Source organism: Aquarana catesbeiana, linkage group LG02 (genome assembly GCF_042186555.1).
Source record: "Aquarana catesbeiana isolate 2022-GZ linkage group LG02, ASM4218655v1, whole genome shotgun sequence".
Taxonomy (NCBI): domain Eukaryota; kingdom Metazoa; phylum Chordata; class Amphibia; order Anura; family Ranidae; genus Aquarana; species Aquarana catesbeiana.
The window spans coordinates 392,158,991-392,185,705 of record NC_133325.1 but is presented as its reverse complement, the minus strand read 5'-3'; the positions used below and the strand labels follow the sequence as shown (position 1 = coordinate 392,185,705).

At 41.4% G+C, this 26,715-nt stretch overlaps 1 protein-coding gene across 1 annotated transcript in view; it reads right to left on the bottom strand.

Moving 5' to 3' along the window:
• The window catches only part of MMP28 (matrix metallopeptidase 28), a 115,068-nt gene that overhangs the window by 7,983 nt on the left and 80,370 nt on the right, over positions 1-26,715 (bottom strand). The window contains exons 4-7 of the mRNA XM_073615219.1: positions 23,494-23,712; positions 13,813-14,055; positions 8,901-9,044; positions 6,374-6,541 (exon numbers count right to left, since the gene is read on the bottom strand). Of these exons, the coding sequence (XP_073471320.1) occupies positions 6,374-6,541; positions 8,901-9,044; positions 13,813-14,055; positions 23,494-23,712 (774 nt within the window). The remainder of the gene's footprint in view (positions 1-6,373; positions 6,542-8,900; positions 9,045-13,812; positions 14,056-23,493; positions 23,713-26,715) is intronic.

Below are 26,715 nucleotides of genomic sequence, written 5' to 3'. Positions count from 1 at the left end.
ACCTATTTGGCAGCTCATACAGCAGGCAGTAAGCAGCCCAGGTCTAAGAATTCAACAGATGTGCTAATTTTTTGCTAGAGGCAAAACAGCCTGGTTATTAGTTCCTGGTGACTGCAACAACAGCATCATTTTCTCAGGGCAAGTAGTGTTGCTAATTAGCTCTGGTTTCCTTGACATTTTATTGTTTTGCTCACTGTGTGACAGCACTCCTTTCACTGTAAGTGGCCAAAGTCTTTAAGGTATGGTGTAATGCCATCAAGAAATACTTGTATTTGTTCAGGGTAAAAAATGGGATTAGGAACACCGAGTACATATCAACACTGCCTATGCCTACCGCAAATGCTGAGATCTGCTCCTGGAAATGGCACTGCCTATGAATCCTGATCAAGTTCACAATAAACTTCTGTATGAATGTTACATTTTATTCTAATGCATCTATTAGCAAAGATCATTGTGATCATTCCTTTTTATTCTGCTGAACTTTCCCTTTCCTTACTGGTAAATCTTGGCTGCCTTTTCCTTCAAATGTAGGACTGGCTTCACACCCATGTGTTGCGGTAACGTGGGGTACCATACACAATGATGTGCACTGTGGTGCCATTTATTAAGAATAGCATTCCATGAATACGTACAGTAACCTGCTATGCACCCATGCTTTGTGGGGTGCCGTAGAGACACTTTGATGCCATGTGTGGCACCCTATTTTAAATAGACTGCTTTAAAGCTGAACTCTGGGTAAAAACTTTCTTTTTTCTATGTCCTTGTTGCTGATCTACCTTCTCCAACTAGGGCATCCATCTTCTTCTGAGCTCAGTAGTTCATCTGTCATAGCCTGCTGATTTTACAGAAAAAACGTTAATCCCCAAGGTTTCCTGTTTGAAAGACCGGTAGCTGATATTCCTCCTGTACTCTCAGCCACCAGTTCTGGCACTTCCCATTTGTAGTTCTATCTACCTCAAGCAGGGATGTACTTCCGTCCCTGCTTGCTATAGTGGGCAGGGGGGTCTTATAGACCCCCGGTCTGTACCGCCCATAGAGGTGGTGTCCTACTCCTCCTCCTCTCCCTGCCAGCACTGTTCCCAACACCCCCCTGCCCACCCACCATCCACCCACCTGTCTCTGCTGCATGGGATCGCTGGGAGAGCAGCAATCTCCCGGTGTGACAGATTTTGTAGGTGTAACTCCAGCCTTGTAAAGTCCTTCCTCCTGGACCAGCATTGGACCTGTGTGCTGTATATCACAATGCTGGTCGAGGAGGCAGGACTTTACAATGGCTGGAGTTTCACCTACAAGATCTGTCACACCAGGAGATCGCCGCTCTGTGTCATGAGGCTGGCTCTCCTAACGATCCCTGCTGCACAGGTGGGCACAGATATGCTACACGGGTGGGCACAGATACGCTGTGCTAATGGGCACAGATACGCTGTGCTGAGGGGCACAAATATGCTATGCTAATTGGCACAGATAGGCTGTACTGATGGGCACAGATATGCTGCACAGATGGGCACCGAGGAGGCTGCACTGATAAGGCAGCACTGATTTGTACTGAGGTGGCACTGATTAGGCTGCACTTATGGGCTCTGATAAGCTGCACTGATGAGGCTGCATTGATATGCTGCACTGAGGCGACACAGCACTGATAAGCTGCACTGATGGGCACTGAGGCAGCACTGATGAGGCTGCACTTATGGGCACTGATAAGCTGCACAGATGAGGCAGCCCTGATGGGCAATGATAAGCTGCACTGAGGTGGCACTGATAGGCAATGAAGCGGCACTGATTAGGCTGCACTGAAAACTGCACTGATGGGCACTTATGAGGCTGCACTGATGGGCACTCATGAGGCTGCACCGATACGGCACTGATGAGGCTGCACCGATACGGCACTGATGAGGCTGCACTGATACGGCACTGATGAGGCTGCACTGATACGGCACTAATGAGGCTGCACTGATTAGCAGTGGAGACTGTCCACTGCCTTACTGACACTGTCCACTGTCAAATACATGTAGGGGGTATTATATATATATGTATTATATATGACATTACATATCACAGAGACTGTAATATTGAAGTTTATTGAGATTTCCATACATTAGAGGGTTCCACCATTATTGTGTTATTGATTAGTAAGTTAGAGCTGCACTTTTTTTTTTTTCATGCTGACATTTACTTGTGCCACATGCTGATATAAAGCAGCATGGCCCGGCTCTTTCTTTGGTGCGGCTAGGGATGTGCTCATATACACCATACAAGCACTGATTGTGATTAGAAAGATCTCAAAGCTACAGCAGAAGGAAGATATATTTTTAATACTGAATTACAGCAGAGTACAGTGAGTATAATATATACTTATGGACATGTGTCTACAGTTGGGGAATGATTACATAAAGCAAGTAAGGGCAATATATTCATCTCCTGTTTTGGCTGGAGGGGGAGAGCACAAACATGCTTTGCATTTATAAGGCTGTAACCTACCTATCCTGCTGTGTGTTACTGAGTAGTGTGGCTGGCTGCAGAACGAGGGGGTGTGATTTATGTGGGCTTGCTCACATTTAACATGTACAGGCCTAGTGTACCCTCCCACATTCACTGCAGTTCTCAAAGCATGATGGGAAGTGTAGTTTGATTATAGTGTGAGAGGAGAGGATATGATGTAATCACTGTTCTAACAGCTCCTCCTTGGCAGAATACATGCTGCATTTTTTTGAATTATAGAGAGGACTTCCTGAATATTCAGTTAGACTTTTATCTGTTCTGCTTTAAAGCAACACATGTAAACACATATTGAGCAACAATTGTTCTACATACAAAAAAAATTGGGGAACTAGGGAAAGTCCCTTCAACAACTTCATGCAGTGCAGATAGTAGATTAAACAAATGAGTCCAGTCTTAAAAGCAGACCTTCACTCCCTGCATGCGGTTCCCCTCCCTTTTTTCAGTCCAGCTCACCCTTCTACCTCCATTTTAACTCAAGTTAGGATAGACATGTCCTGCTCATGCAGACTCCTGGATATCTCTGTCACATATCCCTGGAGACTGCAGAAGTATAGATGCACAGCTGGAGCAGACCCGGAGGTGCATCATCGGGTGGGCTACAAGAACCCGAAAGACACAGTGGCCCCTAATGACATAATAAGGGAAGAGGTCAGAAAGGGTACTTGGCCTGTTGCAGCCGATCTCATCAGGACAATGCTTAATTTACTGAGCAGGCAAGTATGTTTCCAGAATACAACCCTGTATAGTCAGGTGCTTGGTTAAAGACAGAGAGCAGTTTCGGACACTGTGCTGCAGTGCTCTCTGTGCTCCCAATGAACTTCAGCTGAAAGGGTTAATAACACTACCTCACCTTCATCCACCAGGGGGGAGCTGACAAGCAGAAGGTGTTCACTTGACTTGTAGGTTGGCAGCACGGAATCATGGTAGATGTAGTGCAGGGGAAGGCTCATGCTATGGGAGTCAATGGACTATAGAACTACAATTTCCAATGACAGCTGGATAGAAAGAAAGACTGTATTTTCACAGGCTGAATACTGAGGAATTTCCTCTTTGCTGTGTGGAGACCGAGGTGTGCACATCAACTTCATACAAGCTTGCATCCTTGTGCTGAGGACCTGAGTCATTTCAAAAAGATCAAGAAATGAGCTGTCATCTGAACAGCGGGACCTCTGTTGCTGTATCATTGTGACTGGTGTGAGGACACTGCTGCCATTAACCTTTTTTCTGCTAGCAGAGACTGACCACATGGCGACTGCCCATCTAACTGGCAGCATTATTTACTGCATGCAGGATCTACTGGAACTGCATCCATGTGCACCATTGAAAAGACTGGGCCCCAACTTCACAAGAACTTTGTTGTCCATAGTAAGAGCTACCTCTTTAGCAGACCTAACATTTCATTGCTTACGTTCATATAGAGTACACTCTAAAATGAATATAACCTACTGTTTACACAGGCGTTTACACAGTATCATCATGGCGGTTACTGTTCTTTAGACCATTGCTTATTGCCGATTTTCTGGATTACCAGGTTTACCCTTATTTAGCTGCATAGAACTCTATTCTATGCTGCTATAGCTGTATAGTAAAAAAAAATATTGCGTTAATTTGTTTGCTTTTTGATAATGAACCTTGGTTATAGGCAGGGTATATATTTCTGTGCTCCCAGTAGTAGTGTAGTACCCATTTGCTTAGCCTGGTGTGTCAAAGGCTAATGTTGTTCTCAGAGTCCAGGCAGAAAAAAGAGAACCCAGTCTACCAAGTGGCTCCTGTGGGGGTAGCGCTACATCTGCATAACAGGTTAGAGGGGATTAAATAAACAGAGGGGAGTGGAAGTCACTTTTTAAATGGAACCTTTGGGGATAGGACCTACAGTAGTGCATTAGTAACCTGAAACAAGCATCAGGATGGGAGTTCACTAGCTGCATTCTTGCTCCAGTTTAACTACTTAGACAAGCCAGGGTCACGAGAACAACCATGGAGCTTACACCTTAAATAACAAATCAAAGATGGCAGCTCCCAAAGTTCCATCCCCACAGGTTTACAGGGGTAAAGGGGTGACTCTGTTGGGTCACTTTTGTAACTGTCACACTGTACAGCCTGGAGAATGATACCACACGACTAAATGCAACCTTTGTTTATACTGGTCAAAGTAACATGTTTGTTTCACAGAAAGCACAGTACGCAGCGTCACTTTCCACATGCTCCCCCATTGTCTTCATCCTTTGCAAGAGCACCCTAGAGTCCTCTTAAAGTTTCAATTACATCTTACACAGCCCAAGGGAGTCCCCCCCCCCCATTCACATAAGACATAGTTGAGCATAGCAATTAGTTGCTTAAGCAAAAGTCAGTGTTGAGTGGTAGAGGGGGAATGGAAGAAGGAAAGTGCCTCCCATAATGTGAATCTGTTACTGTGGTGTGTAGTTGCAAATGCAGGTACACTTTAGGTTAATATTTTTAAAGCACAGCATGTAAACTGTATGTCAGTCTAATTACCACATTTAAATACACATTGGCACTTGCACCTGTAAAACTACATATTATAGTATTTTGTACCACTTCACTGAGCTTCTAAGTTTCACCTGGTGACAGGGCTGGTGCAATGATTTTTGACACCCTAGACGAAACCTAATTTTTCCGCCCCCCCTGGCTCCACCTCTGATTCCACCCCCTTTGCCCTACCCATGTATACCCCACCTTTTTAATGAAGCGCCTATCAAATGCAGCCCACCAGCGTCCATCAAATTATGCCTCTCCAGCGCCCATCAAATGCTGCCTCCCAGCGCCCATCAAATGCAGCCTACCAGCGCCCATCAATGCAGCCTACCAGCGCCCATCAATGCAGCCTACCAGCGCCCATCAATGCAGCCTACCAGCGCCCATCAATGCAGCCTACCAGCGCCCATCAATGAATGTTTGCTTGCTTCCATTCATTTGGGAGTAGGGACACAGACACAGTCCTCCGCCGCCGCTGTGCGAACGGAGTGGCGGCTACCTACTGATGCTAAGACTTAGTTGCTTGCTGCAGAGAGAAGAGAGTAGGAACACCAGTGGCCAGGCACCCTAGGCAGTAGTGCGCACTAGACGGCTGCCCAGTTTGCCTAGTGGTAGCACCGGCCCTGCCTGGTGATCCTTTCAGTCTGGGCTTCAGGGCTTACTGCAACTGGAAGCCCTGTATATAGAGGGCTTCCGGTTGCGGGGCGACAATACTCACCCACTGTCTTGCAATGTAGCAGTAGTGCTGTCATCCTTCCAGTGGCCTCTCACTTTAACACTATGAGCAGCCATGACAAAGTACAGCATGCCTGTATTCTAACCATGGCAGTGCATAACATTCTGCCAGTCACTTCTAGGCACACCTCCAGCGCCACTTGCTTCCTATTGCTGAAGGTAAGAGGTTAAAGGCCCTAACCATCTGCCACTCTCTGCCTTCAATGGACAGTTCCCAAAGTCTGCCAGCTAGGGACCAGAACTCATCAGTAACATCAATGGACGTGATGTGCTGCTGCAGCCTAATACCCACCCTCCACCTTGACCGTTCAGAAGCCACATGACTGCAGAAAAAATATTTAATAAAAGGTATTTTAGGTATCATTTCTGTAACTTGAAGGATCAGACTGCTTACTATACAAATAAATAACATTCTGTGCGGTTCAAAAACTCAAGTTTTACATCCAATTTTAAATGCAAAAAAGCACTACTGTGATTCAATTTAGCAAAAGTTAAGATGGGTCTGTTGTGTGACAGTTCACTGATAGGGGAAATAACTGAGCCAGTTACTCGCAATACTAAGAGGTGTGTTTGGAAATTAATTAAAACGTTGCCAGCTCTGGAACACAGCTACTGAACTGCAGCCTTCATCATAAGTTCTCACCTTTAAAAAAATAAAATTTGCCATCTGATCCTGACACTGCTGCAGCTTCAACAAATGCTGGAAGTCTCTTCCACCTCTGTTGAGTGAGCTGAGGCCCTGAGACATTTCCATTCAAAGTCACCATCCAGTAGTGTCGGCCTTTGAAGACAAACAATGTTTGTTTCAAATCTGTAAAACCAGAAAAAATTATTTTAGCGTCAGTGAAGTTTTAGTGTAGTGAAAACACAAGATTAGAGCACAGCTATGGTCAAAATGTAGTCATATATTCATTTCCACATAGTATTCAAATTATTTCTTGCCAACTCCTGTTACTCCGAATGATCTTGAAGTTTGTAAACCTACTTTGTGAAGATCCTCACCCATTAACAGTATTTCCATGAATAATATGACATGTATTTACTATGTCATGTGGATATGCACTGCTGCATCACAGAATTCATAGAACCTGTCTTCTGAGCTACAGAGTTGCAGAGGAGCCGGTGTTCTGCCGAGAAAGTTCCGCTCGGCGTATAAGTTCTCCCCTCTACTGCGCCTGCGCAGTAGGTATCGGCAGAAATAGCCGAAGCAGAACAGCTGAAAATCAGCTGTACACGGCGCCTGTAAGAGGGCCCCTCGCGGGCTCGCTTCGCTCGCCACGCTTCGGGCACGGCCTCGCTGCGCTCGGCACTTTTAGATTCCCCCTCTAGGTCCACTTGGATGGTGGGGAAGGAACCTGGACCCAGAGCGCAGGCACCGTGTACAGCTGATTGAAGCATTTGAGCTTCGGCTATCTCCAGCGGCTGAGAGTAGTATGTACTGCGCAGGCGCTGCGCCTGCGCAGTACAGGGGGGGAACTTATCCGCCGAGGGAACATTCTCGGCAAGACACCGGAGTCAGTACAGGAAACACTGCTTGCAGGCAGCAAGATACCATGGGATATGTAGTCCTTAGAAATGGAAAGAGGTGAAGCAGCAAAGCATGCAGGGAATCCAGGAAATTGTAGAAAGATGACCAGCAGACAGGCAAAACTCACAAAATGAAAGGAGATCTTTCAGGTAAACCTGTATTGGATTGTCAGAAATAATGATTGTTTGTATTGTTTTTACAATGCTGATGGCATAAAATGAAAGAGTATGCTGTGACCATAGATTTCCTTTAAGGGAAGTATTATGATACACAGAAGATTCATCCCTAAATGCATACGGCCCTAACAGCTGATATCACTTGGTACAGCATTCAGCCCCATCCAGCACAGCCTGCCATAGACTTTGTCAGGCTGCCTGCAGCAGAGCTAAATACTGTACCTGTCCCTCCAGGACGCATTGAAATGCAATACAGCTGGAAAGCCCCATGTGCAAGGGGCCCAATAACAGTTCTTTCCATAAACATTTAGAGAGAATTAATGTATTAAAGTGGTTGTATACCCGCATAAAAAAAAAAAAAATGAAAACCTGTAAGGCAAAGGCATAATGAGCTAGTATGCACCGCATACTAGCTCATTATGAAATACTTACCTTACAACGAGGCGTCAGCATCTGATCCCGGGCACTGCCGAGGGAGCTGACATTTCCCCCTCGCCGTGTCTTCCAGGTTCGCGGGTCTGGTGCTGTGAGTGGCCGGAGCCACGATGACGTCACTCCCACGCATGTACACAGGAGTATTCTTTCCGGCAAGGTCCGGTGTTTCATCAGATTTGGCGACCCGTCAGAATTTGTAACAGAAGTGACGTTCCATTGCTACACCCAGCACTCCTCCACAGTAAGGATACACCGAGAAGACATCTTGTTACACCCACCAGAGTTTTGCATTTCACACTTATTTTTAACAGTAAACGGAGCATATATGGTGAAATACAGTATTTAGAAATCCGACGGACTGTTTACATGTTGAATCATAAAAGCAGCGGTGTTCTGTCACATTAGAAAACCTGTGAGATCAGCAGGTTTGCCGCTGCTTTTAAAATTCAACATCTAAACAGTCCGTCGGATTTCTAAATACTGTATTTCACCTTATAAGCTTTGTTTACTGTTAAAAATAACTGTTAAATGCAAACATTTAAACATAACAAGATGTCCGCTTGCCCCCTTTTCAGTGTATCCTTACTGGGGAGCAGTGCTGGGTGTAGCAAGATGGCGGTGACGGAACGTCACTTCGTTCCAAATTCTGATGGGTCGCCTAATCTGATGAAACACCGGCAGCATCCGCCGGACCTTCACATCGCATGCGCCGCTGATGTCAGCGGCTGCATGCAAAGTGAATATCTCCTAAACCGTACAGGTTTAGAAGATATTCATTTAACCTACAGGTAAGCCTTATAATAGGCTTACCTGTAGGTAAAAAATTCAAAAAAGGGTATAAAACCACTTTAATTAGTGCTTTTTATATGTGCATTATTTTTCCCTTTTCAGCTGGCCTCTAGGACATACTAATACTTTGCATAATGTACTGTCTTTTAACTGTGGTTTTATTGCATGCTTCTAATCTTGTGAAATTTTTAATTATAAAAGAATGAAATCTCTGCCTGCTTATAAATTAGAAAAGTTCTTACCCCAAGTGACAGCATCAAACATGGACTGGCAGTAATATGGTTTGACTACACCATCTGTCACTCCTTTCTTTTCTTCACTCCACTCTTCAAACCTGGTGAACTGTTTCCCAGGCAGCTGCACCAGCCTGCCACTTGAGGGCGCCCCTGTCACACAAGCACAATGATGATAAAGCCATTTCACTTTTGAAGTTTTTTTTGTTTAATTCATTTTGCAGTGTAAAAAAATGCTTAGTAACAAAAGCTTAACATTAAATTTGTTCTAATTCATGAGATCTATTTTCAATCAATGTCTTATTCCCTTCTAGTTGCAGATTTCTAATATTTGATTTACATTTTTAATGTATTTAAAATGGTCAATTCTAATGCTTAGTTAGCACTTCTGCCTTGCACCATTGCGGTGCTTGTTTCAAATCCCAACCTGGACACTGTCTGCTTGGAGCTTGCATGTTCTCCCTGTGTTTACGTGGGTCTCCTCTAGGTACTCAGGTTTCCTCCCACACTCAAAAACATGCAGGTAGGTTAATTGAACCCTCTCTAAATGGGCCCTAGTTTGTTAATATGTATGTGAGATAGAAACCAAAGATTGTAAGCTCCTTATAGGCAGGTGACTAAATGTACATTTTGTAAAGCTCTTCGAAAATTAAGGGTGCTATATAAAATACTTGAAATAAAAACATTGGGAAAAAAACTATTATTCTAGAGTCAATGATGTATCATCTATGGGTGCAAGGTGCTCACTGCACACTGGCCCACTGTGTTCTGACCCACACTGCACCCACGGGTGAGCTGTCCCTGGTTGAAACCTCTTGCAGCAGGTGACATTTCAGTCAGGGGTGATCTGTGTGTCGGTGGGGTCAATTACAAGCACCGATCTCCCATGTATGGCTTTCAATGAAGCAGCTGAAAGCTACTTCTCCTCTTCTCCCTCCCGAGGATTTCAGCTGCTTCATTGAAAGCCATACAGGGAGATTGGTGCTTATAACTGCCGTGCCCCCCCCCCCCCGGCACCAATTACCTGACTGTCCATCGGATTGCCCTTCCTTTCTAAGCTCCCCTGTGTGCTCCTCCAGCCCCCCTCACCCCCCCCGCATTGCTGCCGGCTTCCCTCCTCTCCTTTCCCACTGGGAATGTGTCAGGATGGAGAGCGGAGGAAGGGGCCGGTAAAAATGTAATTTACCAGCCCTTTCCTTTTCTGAATGAGCAGAGTCAGTGATCACTGACTCTGTCCATTAATAACTGAAGCACCCTAAACGGTGTTTAGGATGCTTAGGTTTATGAATGAAATGGAGCCTCTGTCTCCTGTTCATTCATCTTCAGTGCTAAGGCTCCAGAGAAAGGGATTGGGGAATCTCTGTCTGACACTCTGACGCTGTCCAGTACCCCCTCCCAAATCATTGTAAAAAAAATACAAAAATAAATTGTAAAAAATATTTAAAAAATAAAAAATAAATTCTGACACTGTCCATTGCTCTACTGACACCATCCACTGGCCCCCAAAAAGCATTTTCAAAAAATAAAAAAATTAAAATAAAGAACTACTGACACCATCCTGCACATACCACCCACCGCCATACACTCCGCACTCTTCTCCTGCACATAATACCTGCCACCAAGGATGAGCTCAGGCGTGTTGGCAACTCCACGTGCCACAAATAATAATTCCATGTGTTAGTAGATGTTTCTGTGTTGTATTATTTATGAAATTATATATTTATATTATTTCTATTATTAATGTCTTTTGGGACGGTCACAGCTGCGTATCTCCTAAGGCCAGTACAAAGGGGGCATTCTCACACTACTTTTTACAATCATTTTAATTTCAAGGAGAATATTGTGTGAAAATTGCAATACCACGCTTTGCAAAAGCAAGTCTACTCCACAGTAGGGAGCAGTGAATTAGTGGTGGGGAAACATCACATACTGAGTCCTCAAATGCCAAAAAAAAGGAGACAACAGGCAATCAGCTCTGCAACATCTACCCATAACTGATGTGTCAGATTTGGCCAGACTAGACTTCTTCTTACACTGTTTTATGTAGGTTAAAATAACACATCATGTATACATTTTTGGATATGTCCATTAATTTTTGATTTACATTCTTTGGCACCCTAATGTGCATACACTCAAAAACCCATCTGAACCCCATCTCACTGGAACACATGTAACAAAAAAAAAACAAAAAAATGTGCTGGCTTGCATTTCATGTTGGGAAAAACACCTCAGGTGTCTTTTTTTTGGTTTGTCAATAAAAAGCATTAATGCACATGTTAGCGCACGTGCAAGGGTGGGTCCTTAAAGTTACAAAAGAAATGAACAGGGCATAATACTAGAGACAATCCCGAAAGCAAAAATAATAATATAGGGCAGTTTACTAATTCTTCAATGTCATGGCTGCATTAATTTTCTTTTTTTGGCTTTATTCTTTTATTTTCACCTGGTAAAACAGCCAGTACTAATCTGGCCAGCAAAAGTGTCAATAAGGGCCTTTCACACTGATGCGCTTTTGATGCTTTCATATATGGACATACAATGGAAGGTGCCTTTTTGAAAAACTGCACCAAAGATACAGCTTGCAAGACTTTTGAAAGCTCAGCGCACCCACAGTGTGAAGAGTTACATACGATTTAATAGGAAATAGTTTTCCAGTGTTTTTTTTTTTTTACCATGGAAAAGCATGGCAAAAGTGTTCCAGTGTGCAGAGGGGATTAAGAGGGTTGAGACAAACTATTTAACATTGACAGAGGTGCTTACAATAGTCAGCTTTTTTGTAAAACCTTTATCCCAGCAGGAAAAAACAATTGCTGCAGCTGCTTAAAAAGTGTTGTCTGTTCGACTTTAATTTGTCGTAAGACAGAATACAAATTCAGAAAGTGATGTATGTGAATGTATTGTATTCGAGCATGCGTGGTCTTGGTCACTCGATTTCTTTCTTACAAATACTATACTAATTACATGAAAATCGCTCGTTCTGTTATCTTACAAGAAATATTTTTGTGCTTGTCCTTTTAGATATTTTTGCATGAACTGTCGTGACTGGCTCTCAAAAGCTGTGTACTAATGAATAGATTATCAGATGATCGCTCCGAATGCGTTTTTATTGCATCTGATTTTCTCATCGTGTGTACAAGACATAGGACAGGAAATGTGCTACTGGCCAGATCTCCAAGTGAAAATAAAAGGAAAAGCAAAAGGTAAACAAAAAAACAAATAAAAAGGAAACAAATGCAGCCACCACAAGGTAAGAAGCAATATATAAAATTAGTAACTTTTTTTTGTTTTTGAATTTAAAGCTGAAGTTTAGGCATGTATATTTTTGCCATATTTTTGGACCAATATAAGTATGTATGTTCCATAAAGAGAGAATTATCACCGCTCTAGGAAGGCCGATCGAAAGCAAACATCTCCTCCATGCTGAAAGGAACAGGTGCTGGCAATGCTTGTACAATGAAGTAATCAGAGAAAGTCCTGGACAGCCGCACTCAAACTGATATGTTGCCTTTATTGAATAAAAGTCATTAATGATACATGCCACAGCAGAAAAATGCAGGAAAGCTAACGCGTTTCTCACTGTAGTCAGTGCTTAATCATAACTGAGATTAAGCTATGATTAATTAAGCTATGATTAATCATAGCTAATCAAAGCTATGATTAAGCACTGACTACAGTGTGAAACGCGTTAGCTTTCCTGCTGTGGCATGTATCTTTGATGACTTTTATTCAATAAAGGCAACATATCAGTTTGAGTGCGGCTGTCCAGGACTTTCTCTAATTACTTCATATGTATGTTCCATATCTGGCCGATCCCTATGAAAGATGGAAATCCCTCCAGTAGTAGCTGCTACCACAGCTGGTTTCTAGGTCCTGTGCACAGGAGGTTGCCCGCTTGGCAGGGAAGCCATTGAAAGATCACTTTCCATTTTCTCAATAATTGCAAAGTGTTTTCTGATTGGACAAAGTGGAGATTATGATGTCATCACCCTGCCTCTCTACCACTTCCAGTCAGAGAACACTTTTCTGGGAAAGCGTTCTCTGAATGTAATCCGGTTGTAGAGTTTCCAAAAGTAGTGCGTGCACTACTTTGGAGCGATAGGGTGTGATTTGAGCCCATTCAAAATGAATGCACTCAAATCACACTGCCCTGAATCGCATGTGAATTGCACAAGATATGCGATTCATAGGCGGTTATTGTGAAACGTAGAGTGTTACTAAACCCAGGCCACTGCATTGACTATATCTGGTCTCCCTCAATATACAGAAAATGGAAATGCAATTAATTTAGTAAATATAAACTGATAAATACCTTTCATCAGCAGTATATAGCAGTCTTGTGATTTCTATCAGTTCCTGGTCAAGCTTGTAGGAGGAGTTTTCATACTGCACTGAGCTGTCCTATGAGACTGCAGGGCTCCTAACCCTCTGTCTGGACATGTCTGGACAGTGCTGATTGGGCCTGTGCTGATCACATGCACTCTCCCAAGAAAAAAAACCTCTCTAGCAATACACACCAAACTGAGCATGTACAGCCTGACTTCAAAGGCTCTATCTTATCCAGACTTGTCCAGGGGGACAGTGCAGGGAGGGGAGGATCAGTGTATAAAAGATCAAGCAGCCTTTTTACACAATGCGGAGGATTAACCCCTTAGGTTCCACAGTGAGTATAACAAGCATGCTTTACTGCATATACAGACTGATTTAACTCTTGTGGATTTAGTAACACTTTAATGTTACATCTTAAAATAACTTGGTGTCAATTTTTTTGAGTCTCAAAATGTTACTACATATCTCACAAGCCGCCAGCTGTATTTTATTTTATGTTGCACTGCCAGCAAAAACAGAAGCTACTCACAGCCACCAACCAAGTTATTTATGAGCAGTAAGAACCATGTCACACATATTTGTCAAAGAAAATTACCATAGAGATTTTGGATGGCAAAGATATCATCAAAATTCAGCACATATTCTCTGCCTAATTTTTTGTAGTATGGAGACATGAGGGCATTTTTGAACGGTGAATGAGGAAGCCCAAGCGTGTGCCCAATTTCATGTGCCAAGACAACAAACAGATTTCTGCCCTTCCCATTCAATGACCAGTGTTCAGCATTGTCAAAGTGAGCTTCTCCTCTTCTTGGAAAAAAAGCATGAGCCAAAGCACCACCTGCCAGAAGACATAAGTCAGTTAGTGCAAAGAATGTGTCCTGACAATAAGCTATGCTAGATCATCAAACATACTGTTCATTTATAGACGATAGGGTATGATTGCCACCTGTCCAGTATTCATCTGCACAGTCCAGGTTTGGAATCATGTGTCTGGGTTTCAGTCTGCCTGATCCCCGGACACAATATTCAGACTGGGCTGTGGCTCCCCAAGTAACTGAGATGGTTTTACACAAAAATATGTTGCTGTCTGGGAGCCGCTGTCTGGGGGCAGGTTTGGCATCACTGGGGGGGGGGGGGGTCGGGCAATGAGGTCAACAAGAGCAGTTTGGCCAATGTGCTACATTATCACTCTTCTTGGGGCACCCAAAGGTGTTCCAGGTCTTTTATAATCTTATAGTGTATACTACGAAAGCAAAAATATGCCCTGTGCTGCTAAAGTGTTCGGGTTTGGCTTGAAGAAAATGTGGCAACCCTAATATAGGGTTAGGAAGCTTTGTGAAAATATTTAAAAGGAGTTTAAAGGACAACTTAAAGGTCTTTTAGTGCATTTGTCTTTTAATAAATCCGCCACTACCCAGGTGCAATGCCAGGTAAAATACTTCCCTTCCTCCACAATTCAGCAATCTACACTGTGCAGTGTTATCCAGTGCCACACAGTCTTTCCCACAAGAACCTGTTCCTCTTCTTACAGTGCCTATGCATCCTAGCCTCATTCTCTCCTATGGATAAGCTGTATTGTGCTGGACAGCTGGAAGCCACACAGCAAGGATCTCAGAAACAGGTAGGAAGAAAGGTGAGCATATTACCAGGCAGGCTGCAATCAGAAGTGGGGAGAATAATTGAAAGATAACTGTACTTAAAGTTAAAATATTTTTTTAGTTTTTTTCTTATGTAAGGGTTAGAACCTCTGTTAGGTTTTTTAAAATTCTGCCCCAGTCCGGGTGGTTTTCCCTTAATTTCTATGCCTTGACAACACAGAAAAGCGAGGAGAATAATCCCCCCTTCCCCAGGACACATAATTAAAAAAAAAAAAAAATCTAGCAGAGGTTATAAAAAAACTTGCTGTTTGTGTTCTGCTTGCTTCAAATCCAAGTAACTAAATAGGAAGAGGGAGGAATATACTTGAAAGGAGAACAATACAGCAATTAAAAGTGAATGTTTGGACCCTTTAACACTATTTGGGTGACAACGTTCCATGTGAATTTTTTATGCTGGGTTTTAGGTTTTTAAAGAGGAGTTATATTCACCTTCGTTCCAGCGATGCAGCATTCCGGAGCTGCCTGCTGCCCGCTGACATCTTAGGTGATCAAATTCTAGTTATCAATCGCCAGCTGCTTTCATTGGCCAGGTCGAGAGGACGTCACTCCCATGTATGTGCGGGAGTTTAGTCATTTCGGCATTGCCAAACTTGTACAATGCGCTGTATATGCGCAGCTCACTGTACACGGACAGACAGACAGATAAATCAATGGGTTTTGTGTCTTTAAAGTTACTTAACAGTTTCAAAAAACAGTTATATTCCTGTAATGTACGGGGAATGTAGCTTTCACATTAGTTGTGCTCCCAACCAAACTGTCAAAACATCAAATGGCTGGTGCCATAACTGATTACATGTGCAGCATCATGGCAGTTGAAGATCATACAGAGGCCAAGATGGCAGCTTCCTTTGCTGAAAACAAAAAGGAGAGTTTAGTTCTGCTTTAATGCAGAAGAAACATAGCATGTCTCTTTTGCATTAAAAATGCTGTCCGTTTGCCCTGTCCTTAGCCCTTGTCTGTTTAAATATTGGAGTGTAATTTTAATAAAAGCTATTGTTGTACTATTGGAGCATTTTTTACTTTTACTACTTTTAATATCTAGCATTGACTATCATTTTGAACCACTTCACCTAGCATCTCAACCGCTTGAAGTTCTAAGTGCATACTGACCTCTATGAATGCAGTGAGGTCCTACATTTTGGTGAGTGCTTATCTGGATTCCTTGGTGATGGTGGTGGCCTTACACAAATGAGGCACAGTGGATACACTAAGATGCATACATGATATAGGCTTATTTGACCTCATTTGTATTTTGAGGGCAGCACATCTAGTGAGTCGTGGCACTTTATGTATATTGAAGTTGAATTACTATAAGATTTTATGCAGCGCAACACACTGCGGTGTGCACCATAGCAGGCCAGACTGATGTGAATGGACCTAAAATGGGAATGCAAAAGAAGTTTGATGTGGCTTACAAGTTTAAAGGACAAGGAAGTCAGAAAAAGGTCAAAGGCAGGTCTGAAGCACTTTTAATAATCAAACCAATTGCCTTAATTTTGCATGTGTTATTAGAATTAAAGCCCCTTGAGCCCTTAGGGAAAGGGAGCCTTGACTGATGGAAGCATGCCTCAGTAAGCGTGTGAGTGTTGACACTGGTGGCAAAAAGGTAAAGTAGCTCCAAAGTGACTGGCTTCTTATGCACGGGGGTGATGAGGCAGGGTCTGAATTCTATTAAAATGTTACATTAAGACAAACACTGCTGACTTGAAAAATGTTACATTCAAAGAAGGTTTAAAAGAGTTGCCCACCTGTCCCATTTTAGGGATGATTTTCACAGCTTTTTGGGCGGGATGACCTTGCCAATGATTGATGTTGCTTTAATAGTTTAAGTGTAAGTTGTATCAGTCTAATGCCTGGCTGGCACTCATGGCAAGGACAGGCCTTTTGGACTATGTCAAGTAACTGTCAATAAATTATTAGGCAATATATATATAGATATATATAGATCTATATATATCTATATATATATATAGATCTATATAGATCTATATATATCTATATATATATAGATATCTATATATCTATATATTTATATATCTATATATATATATAGATATATAGATATATAGATATATCTATATATCTATATATCTATATATATATATATATATCTCTATCCTGCGCTAAAGGATAAGTGAAAATTAATAAATATACCTGCAAAAAATGTATTTACCGTATTTATCGGCATATAAACACGCACTTTTTTTTCCCCCCTTAAAATCAGGGGAAATTTGTGGGTGCGTGTTATATGCCGAACCGCTGCCTCAGAGGGGAAGAAGGGAACGAGCGCCGGCAAAATAGACAGAGCCGAGTATACTGTGTACTCGGCTAGGCTTGGCTCCACTCGCAGTCACACCCAGTCCCGCCTCCTAGCATTTATGTCCCGCCATTGGACCGGTGTTGTGTCCATCATAGGAGCTGGGCCAAGAGGTGGGACTGGGCGGGACTGCGAGAGGAGCTGAGTACAGAGGACATCCGGCTCTGTCTATCTCGGCGGCGGTAACAATTTAAAACCGATCATACTGCAATTTTGGGCAAGGCTGCAGATGGACACTGATCATTCTGCAATAATGGGCAAGACTGCAGATGGACTAATTTATAATATTAGTACTTAGTGACCTGTGAATACGTGACTGGTAAACAGGCCGTTATTCACTTAACAAAGTGATCCTGCCAGAAACATGACTCATCTTAAAATCAGTGAGTGTCTCCTATTGGTAAATAAGTTTTAATGTGCAAATCTCCAAATATATACTAAATACCTAGCTCCAAAATATCCGTCCTATATATTGGTGCTGGTATATACCAAAATAAGGCCCATACCCTCAGTTATGAATCAAAGAAAATATATATGTACATTGAACATATGTGCAGAAAAATAATAACATAAACAAACAAATAATTGTACATAAGGACTTAGTAATGGTCCATAATTAGATGTAGAACCCCCCTCGGGGTTAGCATCCCAAATTAGTAAGTGCAAATATTCCAACAAATCTTGCTGCGTGTAGCTAATAGTTCATCAGATAAAGTGAATTTCCATTCATAATCGTTGACGTAAACACAGTGACTGTGAATGTTCAAAAAATTCAGTGACTGTAGGTGTTCAGACAATTCCACTTGTGACTTCGTGCTCCCCCTCAAGTGTCCCCACTCACCAGATCCCCTCGCCCCCACAGGGGCACTGCGCTTATCTTTAGGCCCACCAAGGTTGCTCCACCGAACTCATCCAAGGGTCTGGGGTAATCCACCTTCCTGCAGGTATTATCTCTATGGTTGGCTCCTCACAGAGGGAAAGAAGAGATATAGGCTCCCATAGTGTAGTAAAAACGCTGGGTTTTATTGAAGACACAACAACATGATCCAAACAATAGCAGTTGTTTTAAAAATAAAAATATAAAAATATATATATATATTATAAAATCCTGGATAGCCTATGCGTAGCTCACAGATTGCACATAGTGCCACTATTGTTAATAGGCATACTAGTGCAGAGTGTAGCACCGTCGCTGAGGACGTCTATGACGAAACGCGTACGACGGCGCCACGCACGCTACGTCACTTCCTGGTAGAGGCAGCTGGAACGCAGGTGGAACGCAGCGCGCTGCTGCTGATTCGACCAAATTTTTTACCTAGCGTTTTTTGCCGAGTTAGCCGACACACTCTGCACTAGTATGCCTATTAACAATAGTGGCACTATGTGCAATCTGTGAGCTACGCATAGGCTATCCAGGATTTTATAATATATATTTTTATATTTTTATTTTTAAAACAACTGCTATTGTTTGGATCATGTTGTTGTGTCTTCAATAAAACCCAGCGTTTTTACTACACTATGGGAGTCTATATCTCTTCTTTCCCTCTGTGAGGAGCCAACCATAGAGATAATACCTGCAGGAAGGTGGATTACCCCAGACCCTTGGATGAGTTCGGTGGAGCAACCTTGGTGGGCCTAAAGATAAGCGCAGTGCCCCTGTGGAGGCGAGGGGATCTGGTGAGTGGGGACACTTGAGGGGGAGCACGAAGTCACAAGTGGAATTGTCTGAACACCTACAGTCACTGAATTTTTTGAACATTCACAGTCACTGTGTTTACGTCAACGATTATGAATGGAAATTCACTTTATCTGATGAACTATTAGCTACACGCAGCAAGATTTGTTGGAATATTTGCACTTACTAATTTGGGATGCTAACCCCGAGGGGGGTTCTACATCTAATTATGGACCATTACTAAGTCCTTATGTACAATTATTTGTTTGTTTATGTTATTATTTTTCTGCACATATGTTCAATGTACATATATATTTTCTTTGATTCATAACTGAGGGTATGGGCCTTATTTTGGTATATACCAGCACCAATATATAGGACGGATATTTTGGAGCTAGGTATTTAGTATATATTTGGAGATTTGCACATTAAAACTTATTTACCAATAGGAGACACTCACTGATTTTAAGATGAGTCATGTTTCTGGCAGGATCACTTTGTTAAGTGAATAACAGCCTGTTTACCAGTCACGTATTCACAGGTCACTAAGTACTAATATTATAAATTAGTTTTCTTTTTTTCTCACACCTGGTACCTTTACCCAAACTAGGAAGCGCCACCATTCTTTTATTCATACAATCTGTGGTTATAGACCCCTTTGGGGGACTATATTAGGGGAGGCAGCATACCTAGACAGATCCGTAAGCGCGATCATTTATTCCCTTTATTAAGACTGCAGATGGACACTGATCATTCTGCAATGATGGGCAAGACTGCAGATGGACACTGATAAGACTGCATTGATGGGAATTTAAAATGTAAGGTTTTTTTCCTAAACTTGGGGTGCGTGTTATACGCCGGCACGTGTTATATGCCGATAAATACGGTAAATAGTTTAAAAACTAAGATTGATGGGTTGCTGCTCTTACGTGACTGTGCCTTTAAATGTGAAAATCAATGTAAGAGCGCTACCCAACCTTAACTAACACAGCTAGCATTGTGTAACCAAATTCCAACTAATAAATCAAATACAATTCAATAAATAACAATAATGCTTTAAATAGAGTCCATTTAAAGTTCATATGTTTCCACAAAAAGTGCAGATTCTCATTGTGTAAAATTAAAGTTCCAAGTGATGACAGAAATTAGTACATTCCAGTCAGAAGTGGGCATCATCCAAAATGGCTTAATGGCATCCCAAAGGGACACATAATGTGCATCAGAAGAAACTGATTCAGTACAGGATTTCAACAGAATTACTGATGGAAAGATTTAAAGGAAAAGGATACAAAAAAGAAAACTTTAGTTAAAGTGAAAGAGCAGGTTCAAAATATGAATAGAGAGGAACTATTATAGACTAAAAACAGAGAATAAAATAAATATGAGATTCATTTCAGTACAGTGTTTAATAAACCATTTAAACATATCAAGAAAACCATGAAAAAACACTGTCCTATACTTAAAAGGGACCCTATACTATCAAAATTTTTATCTGAAAAAACACAAAAAGTTTATAGGAGACCACCTACCCTTAGAAATAAGTTAGTGAGAAATGTACCTGACCCCCCACCCCCCCACCCCCCCAAAAAAAAAACAAAAACAAACAGTCACTTTTTTGGATATAGATTTTTTTTCAGCTGCGGCAGGGGTTTGACATGTAGAACATTGTTTATCAATATGGAAAGGAAAACCACCCAATGTCAGTCTAATAGCACAGGAAAAACTTATAATATCAAGACTTTCATTTCTTGTGACAGTACAGGTACCTCTTGGAATGTAGCTGTGGTCTACAGTACATCGGAAGAAGCATGAGACAACTAAAAATTAGACTAAGAGAACACATTAACAATATAAAAAAGGTATTCCACCACCATAGCTTGTCCAACCATTTCAGACTACATCACACTAACAGGACTAACTCCAAGAACACCTGACTCAATGTGGAGCTATGGGCCTACCAGGGTTGTTATAAGCAAAGTGGGGTAGACCTAAATTATTACTGATACAAGTGCCTAGCTTCCCATATAAAATACATATTCCTAATCAATGTTCATGTTAATTTTTAATTTACATTTATGTAAAAAATAATTGTCCATGTAGCTATATGACAACAGACAACCTAAGAATTTAGACTATGGGTAGATTTCTTATCTAGTCACTAGATGGTGCTATTAACATGGGTTTGTTTTAGAAAGATATATTAAAGGGTAACTCCACTTTCATGGGGAAAAAAATAGCAAAGAAAGAAAAAATATTATAGCGCATATAATTACAACGCTAATCATTTTTTGTAATTGAATGTTATTAAAAATTACCTTTCCTTTTCAATTTGCAGCCAATGTAATTTTTGGAGAATACATTGTAATATGGCTACCTGGAGTATTGTGTGTACTGACCACTCCCCAGAAACATAATTTCCTGCTTGTGTGATTGGCTCACCAATTTTCCCAGAAGTCTGCTTAGGATAAAAATCAGATTTCAGGCATCCCTTGCAACAAAAATGTCATTTTTTGAGAGATACTTTCAATAAGAACATGTCTAAAGGAATGCAGGCCCAGCAGATTTCCTCATTAGTGTCCAGTATCTCCACACCTGACAGTTAATTATGAAACCACACCCATTAGACCTACTCAGAACAGAGGCACAGAGAAATACACATGGATTTTTTTCAGAATAACAAAAGGTAGGAATCTGCAACAAAGTTTGTTATAATCCTTGCAATGTACATTGATCACCCAGAGGGGAATGTTTTTTTCTCAACAAAAGTGGAGTTACGCTTTACTTAAAACTTGAATTATACTGGCTAGATCCCTTATATAGCCACTAGATGGTGCTAATAACAAGGGTTCCTTGAGAAAGACATATTAACTAAAACTTGAATCATAATTTAAGTTATTTAATTTATTCATTAATTTATTATCCCTTTAATTTTAAAGAATTTTTCATTTAATATAATTCAGCTTCCTTAGACATTTATTAATCACCAAATTTATGAGAAGCCTAGAGACCAGGGTGTTCCAAGATGGAGGGTTATAGGTGAGATGAGGTTTGGCACACCTTTAAGATTAGATACAGGAAGAGCATATTGTGATGGGAGTCCATACCATCTGGTGAGTGAGAGGGCACACAGGAGGGGAGCACGGATTGCACGGAACAAACTGTTTCATCACTTGGCACTTTAATTTTACACAATGGAGAATCTGCACTATGAAGATTGTGGAAACATATGAACTTTATGTGGACTTTATTTAATGCAGTATTGCTATTTATTGAACTGTATTTGATTTATTAGTTGGAATTTGGTTACACAATGCTAGCTATGTCAAGTTACTGTTCATATATGCTCAGATTATAACTGTGACTGGCACTGGTTAAAGTGGAACTTAACTGAATCTGAGCACCACAAAACGCTATTTAATTCATTTTCAATATTCACAGCAAACTCACCCATCTGTCCATGTCTTAATGCTTTATTTTGTAGAGAAATCACTTTAAAAACATCCTCCCCAGCATGTCAAGCCATGGCCATCTTAAGTAGGGGCAGATGATTCATGTAGCATTTACTACTGGAATCTATCTGCCCTTAGCTCAGGCATGCATGCAGGGGTTGTGTTTAGCTGAGAAAGCTCCTCCTCCCCTCCTCCAGATGAAAGAAAAAATGCCCAAGACGATTTCTGGGATGCATGACATTATTTTGGCCTAGGCCAGAAACCAGGAAGTAACTAAATGATTGTAAAAAAAAAAGGTTAAAGAAAGTAAAAATAATGTATTTCCTATCTTTTTATTAAGGGTAGTAGCATAAGGATTAAAAACAGTTTGTGTTGATTGAGAGAGTTTAGATCTGTTTTAAGATATGTTGGAACTTTCAATAAAGTGGCCTTGCCCTTTCCATCTTAATCTGTGTCATCTTTGGGCAAGGGTACTCATTAAACACAGTTATGGCTTCAGGCCTATGCTTCTCAGCAGTCAAGATCTACACAGTTAGCTTTTATGAGTTTGTTCATATTGTTAAAGTCAACAAAATGCACCCAGTCTGCGTGTAGAGGATATGTGAATGTAGGAAGGCAGCCATTCATCGGTCTAATAGTGGCCATATATGCGCTTCAAATTTTATTATCCGAACGATGTGCAATGTGATCAAAATTATTTAATCTGCAAAAATCAAATAGTCACAGCCTCCATTCTGATCAATTTAAAACAGATTTGATCAAATGGAATTGAATGGCAAGGGCAGAAAATGATTGATAATTTTGCATCAATTGTCAGCATGGAGATGAATCCGATTGTATTTCAGATTATGAGATTGCATGGTGGAAACAGACATGCAATCACTAAGTTAGGAATGGATCTTCCAAATATCGATTCAAATCAGTTTTCGAATGTGTGGCATATCAATTGAATGGGTCATACACTATGAAATATTCCTATCAGGAGAGATTGATCGGAAAAGAAATCTATTTTTATTGAAGCCTGGATGGCCACAATTAAAGACAGGATCAACCTGCACTGAAATCCCGTGTACTTGAAGTAGGGAGTCTGGGTCGTCTGTATTGTGAACTAGTTTCTAGATTAATATATCCCTGTGCGTTTCAATAACAAAGCTTACAAGAGTGAATGGTTTAGCACCTGGTCCATCAAATGCATGCCTAGCTCCATCATTGTGCTCTCCATCGAAGAAAGCCAGACGAATGTTTGCTGGGCCTCTTGTAACCTCAGAGAAGGTCAGCGAGGAGACATTACTCCACAATTCAAACGCTGCTTTAACTGCCTGCCTCACCTGATGCTGAGACAGGTACCATGGCCAGTTCACAATCTGATAGGTCAGCTGATGTTTGTACCATTTACCTGGAACAAGAAACACAAACACATTTATACTCTATTTTTCTGTAAATGGGGGTATACAGATCAGAAATGATAATTGCATTATTTTATGAAAAAAAAAATATACATGAAAATGGCAAATTTATTTCATGGAGGCATTGATTTAAAAAAAAAAAAAGGAAGTAAAATTTACTTTTAATGACCATAGCAACCAGTTTTCTAACCTGCATGAGAAAATAATCCAAGCATGTGATGGGCCGCTATGTATAATATACTTAATTTATGTCACAAACCTATTGCACAACTCCCTTTAGATCTAAACTCAAGATATACACACATACATTATAATTGTATATTATATACATACACACATATACATACACACATTATATATATATATATATATATACACACACACACACACATACATATATGTATACACACACACGCACATATACATATACATACATGCATACATACACACTATATATGTGCACCTATATATGTGCACCATACCGTCAAGGTAAGGACAAAAGCCCCAGCCTGTGAGGATGTAGCAGCTGGGAGCTGCAGTAGAAACAGTCAAGCTGACAAAAGGTACAGCGTTTTGTGTACGAGCACTGGGACTGTGTTTGATGGCCTGGAGGACCAAGGAAGGAGGTCTGAGCAGTGAAGCTGCAAAGAGAGCCACGAGGCTGAATTCTTTGTTTTTTTGCATTGATGGTGAGAACCCCCTGCATGGGAAATTATTCAAGTATGAACTTTTTGGTTTGTTTTAAATAAAAGTGGGCAGAATAATCCATGAAATGTACTTCTGGCATGGAGTAAACTCACTGTTTGGTGCTACAAATTCCACAACTTGTAAACACACACACACACATACAGTGGGGCAAAAAAGTATTTAGTCAGCCACCAAATGTGCACGTTCTCCCACTTAAAAAGATGAGAGAGGCCTGTAATTATGATCATAGGTATACCTCAACTATGAGAGACATATGTGGAAACAAATCCAGACAATCACATTGTCTGATTTTTGAAAGAATTTATTTGCAAATTATGGTGGAAAATAAGTATTTGGTCAAAATCAAAAGTTCATCTCAATATTTTGTTATATATCCTTTGTTGGCAATGACAGAGGTCAGACTTTTCTGTAAGTCTTCACAAGGTTGTCACACACTGTTGCTGGTAAGTTGGCCCATTCCTCCATGCAGATCTCCTCTAGAGCAGTGATGTTTTGGGGCTGTCGCTGGGCAACACAGACTTCCATCTCCCTCCAAAGGTTTTCTATGGGGTTGAGATCTGGAGGCTGGGTAGGCCACTCCAGGACCTTGAAATGCTTCTTACGAAGCCACTCCTTCATTGCCCGGGTGGTGTGTTTGGGATCATTGTCATGCTGAAAGACCCAGCCACATTTCATCGTCAATGCCCTTGCTGATGGGAGGAGGTTTGCACTCAAAATCTCACGATACATGGCCCCATTCATTCTTTCATGTACACGGATCAGTCGTTCTGTTCCCTTTGCAGAGAAACAGCCCCAAAGCATGATGTTGCCACCCCCATGCTTCACAGTAGGTATGGTGTTCTTTGGTTGCAACTCAGCATTCTCTCTTCTCCAAACACGACGAGTTGTGTTTCTACCAAACAGTTCTACGTTGGTTTCATCTGACCATATGACATTCTCCCATTCCTCTTCTGGATCATCCAAATGCTCTCTAGCAAACCTCAGACGGGCCCGGACATGTACTGGCTTAAGCAGGGGGACACGTCTGGCACTGCAGGATCCGAGTCCCTGGCGGCGTAGTGTGTTACGGATGGTAGCCTTTGTTACATTGGTCCCAGCTCAATGCAGGTCATTCACTAGGCCCTCCGTGTGGTTCTGGGATTTTTGCTCACCGTTCTTGTGATCATTTTGACCCCACGGGGTGAGATCTTGCGTGAAGCCCCAGATCGAAGGAGATTATCAGTGGTCTTGTATGTCTTCCATTTTCTAATTATTGCTCCCACAGTTGATTTCTTCACACCAAGCTGCTTGCCTATTGCTGATTCAGTTTTCCCAGCCTGGTGCAGGTCTACAATTTTGATTCTGGTGTCCTTCGACAGCTCTTTGGTCTTCACCATAGTGGTTTGAGTTTGTGGATAGGTGTCTTTTATACTGATAACAAGTTCAAACAGGTGCCATTAATACAGGTAATGACTGGAGGACAGAGGAGCCTCTTAAAGAAGAAGATACAGGTCTGTGAGAGCCAGAAATCTTGCTTGTTTGTAGGTGACCAAATACTTATTTTCCACCATAATTTGCAAATAAATTCTTTCAAAAATCAGACAATGTGATTGTCTGGATTTGTTTCAATATTTTGTCTCTCATAATTGAGGTATACCTACGATGACAATTACAGGCCTCTCATCTTTTTAAGTGGGAGAACTTGCACAATTAGTGGCTGACTAAATACTTTTTTGCCCCACTGTATAGTGCTGTGAAAAAGTATTTGCTCCTTCCTAAAAACAGATGAGAAACAAAGTAAATTACATGTATCGGTCTGGAAAGGGTTACAAAGGCTTTGGGACTTCAACAAACCACGGTGAGAGCCATCGTCCACAAATGGAGAAAACTTGGAACAGTGGTGAACCTTCCCAGAAGTTGCTGGCCTACCAAAACTACTCTCAAGAGCACTACGACAACTCATCAAGGAGGTCATAAAAGAACCCAGAACAACATCTAAATAACTGCAGGCCTCACTTGTATCATAAACACAGACCTTAACTGATGCAACACTAAGAAAGACTGGGCAAAAATGGCATCCATAGGAGAGTTCCAAAGCTAAAAAACGCTGCTGACCAAAATGAACACACAAAAGCTCGTCTCACATTTGCCAAAAAACATCTTGATTATCCCCAAGAGGTTTGGGAAAATATTCTGTGGACTGATGAGACAAAAGTTTAACTTTTTGGAAGATGCGTGTCCGGTTACATAGGATAAAAAATCCTGAAGGAGAACGTCCAGCCACAAGCTCAAGCACACTTGGGTTA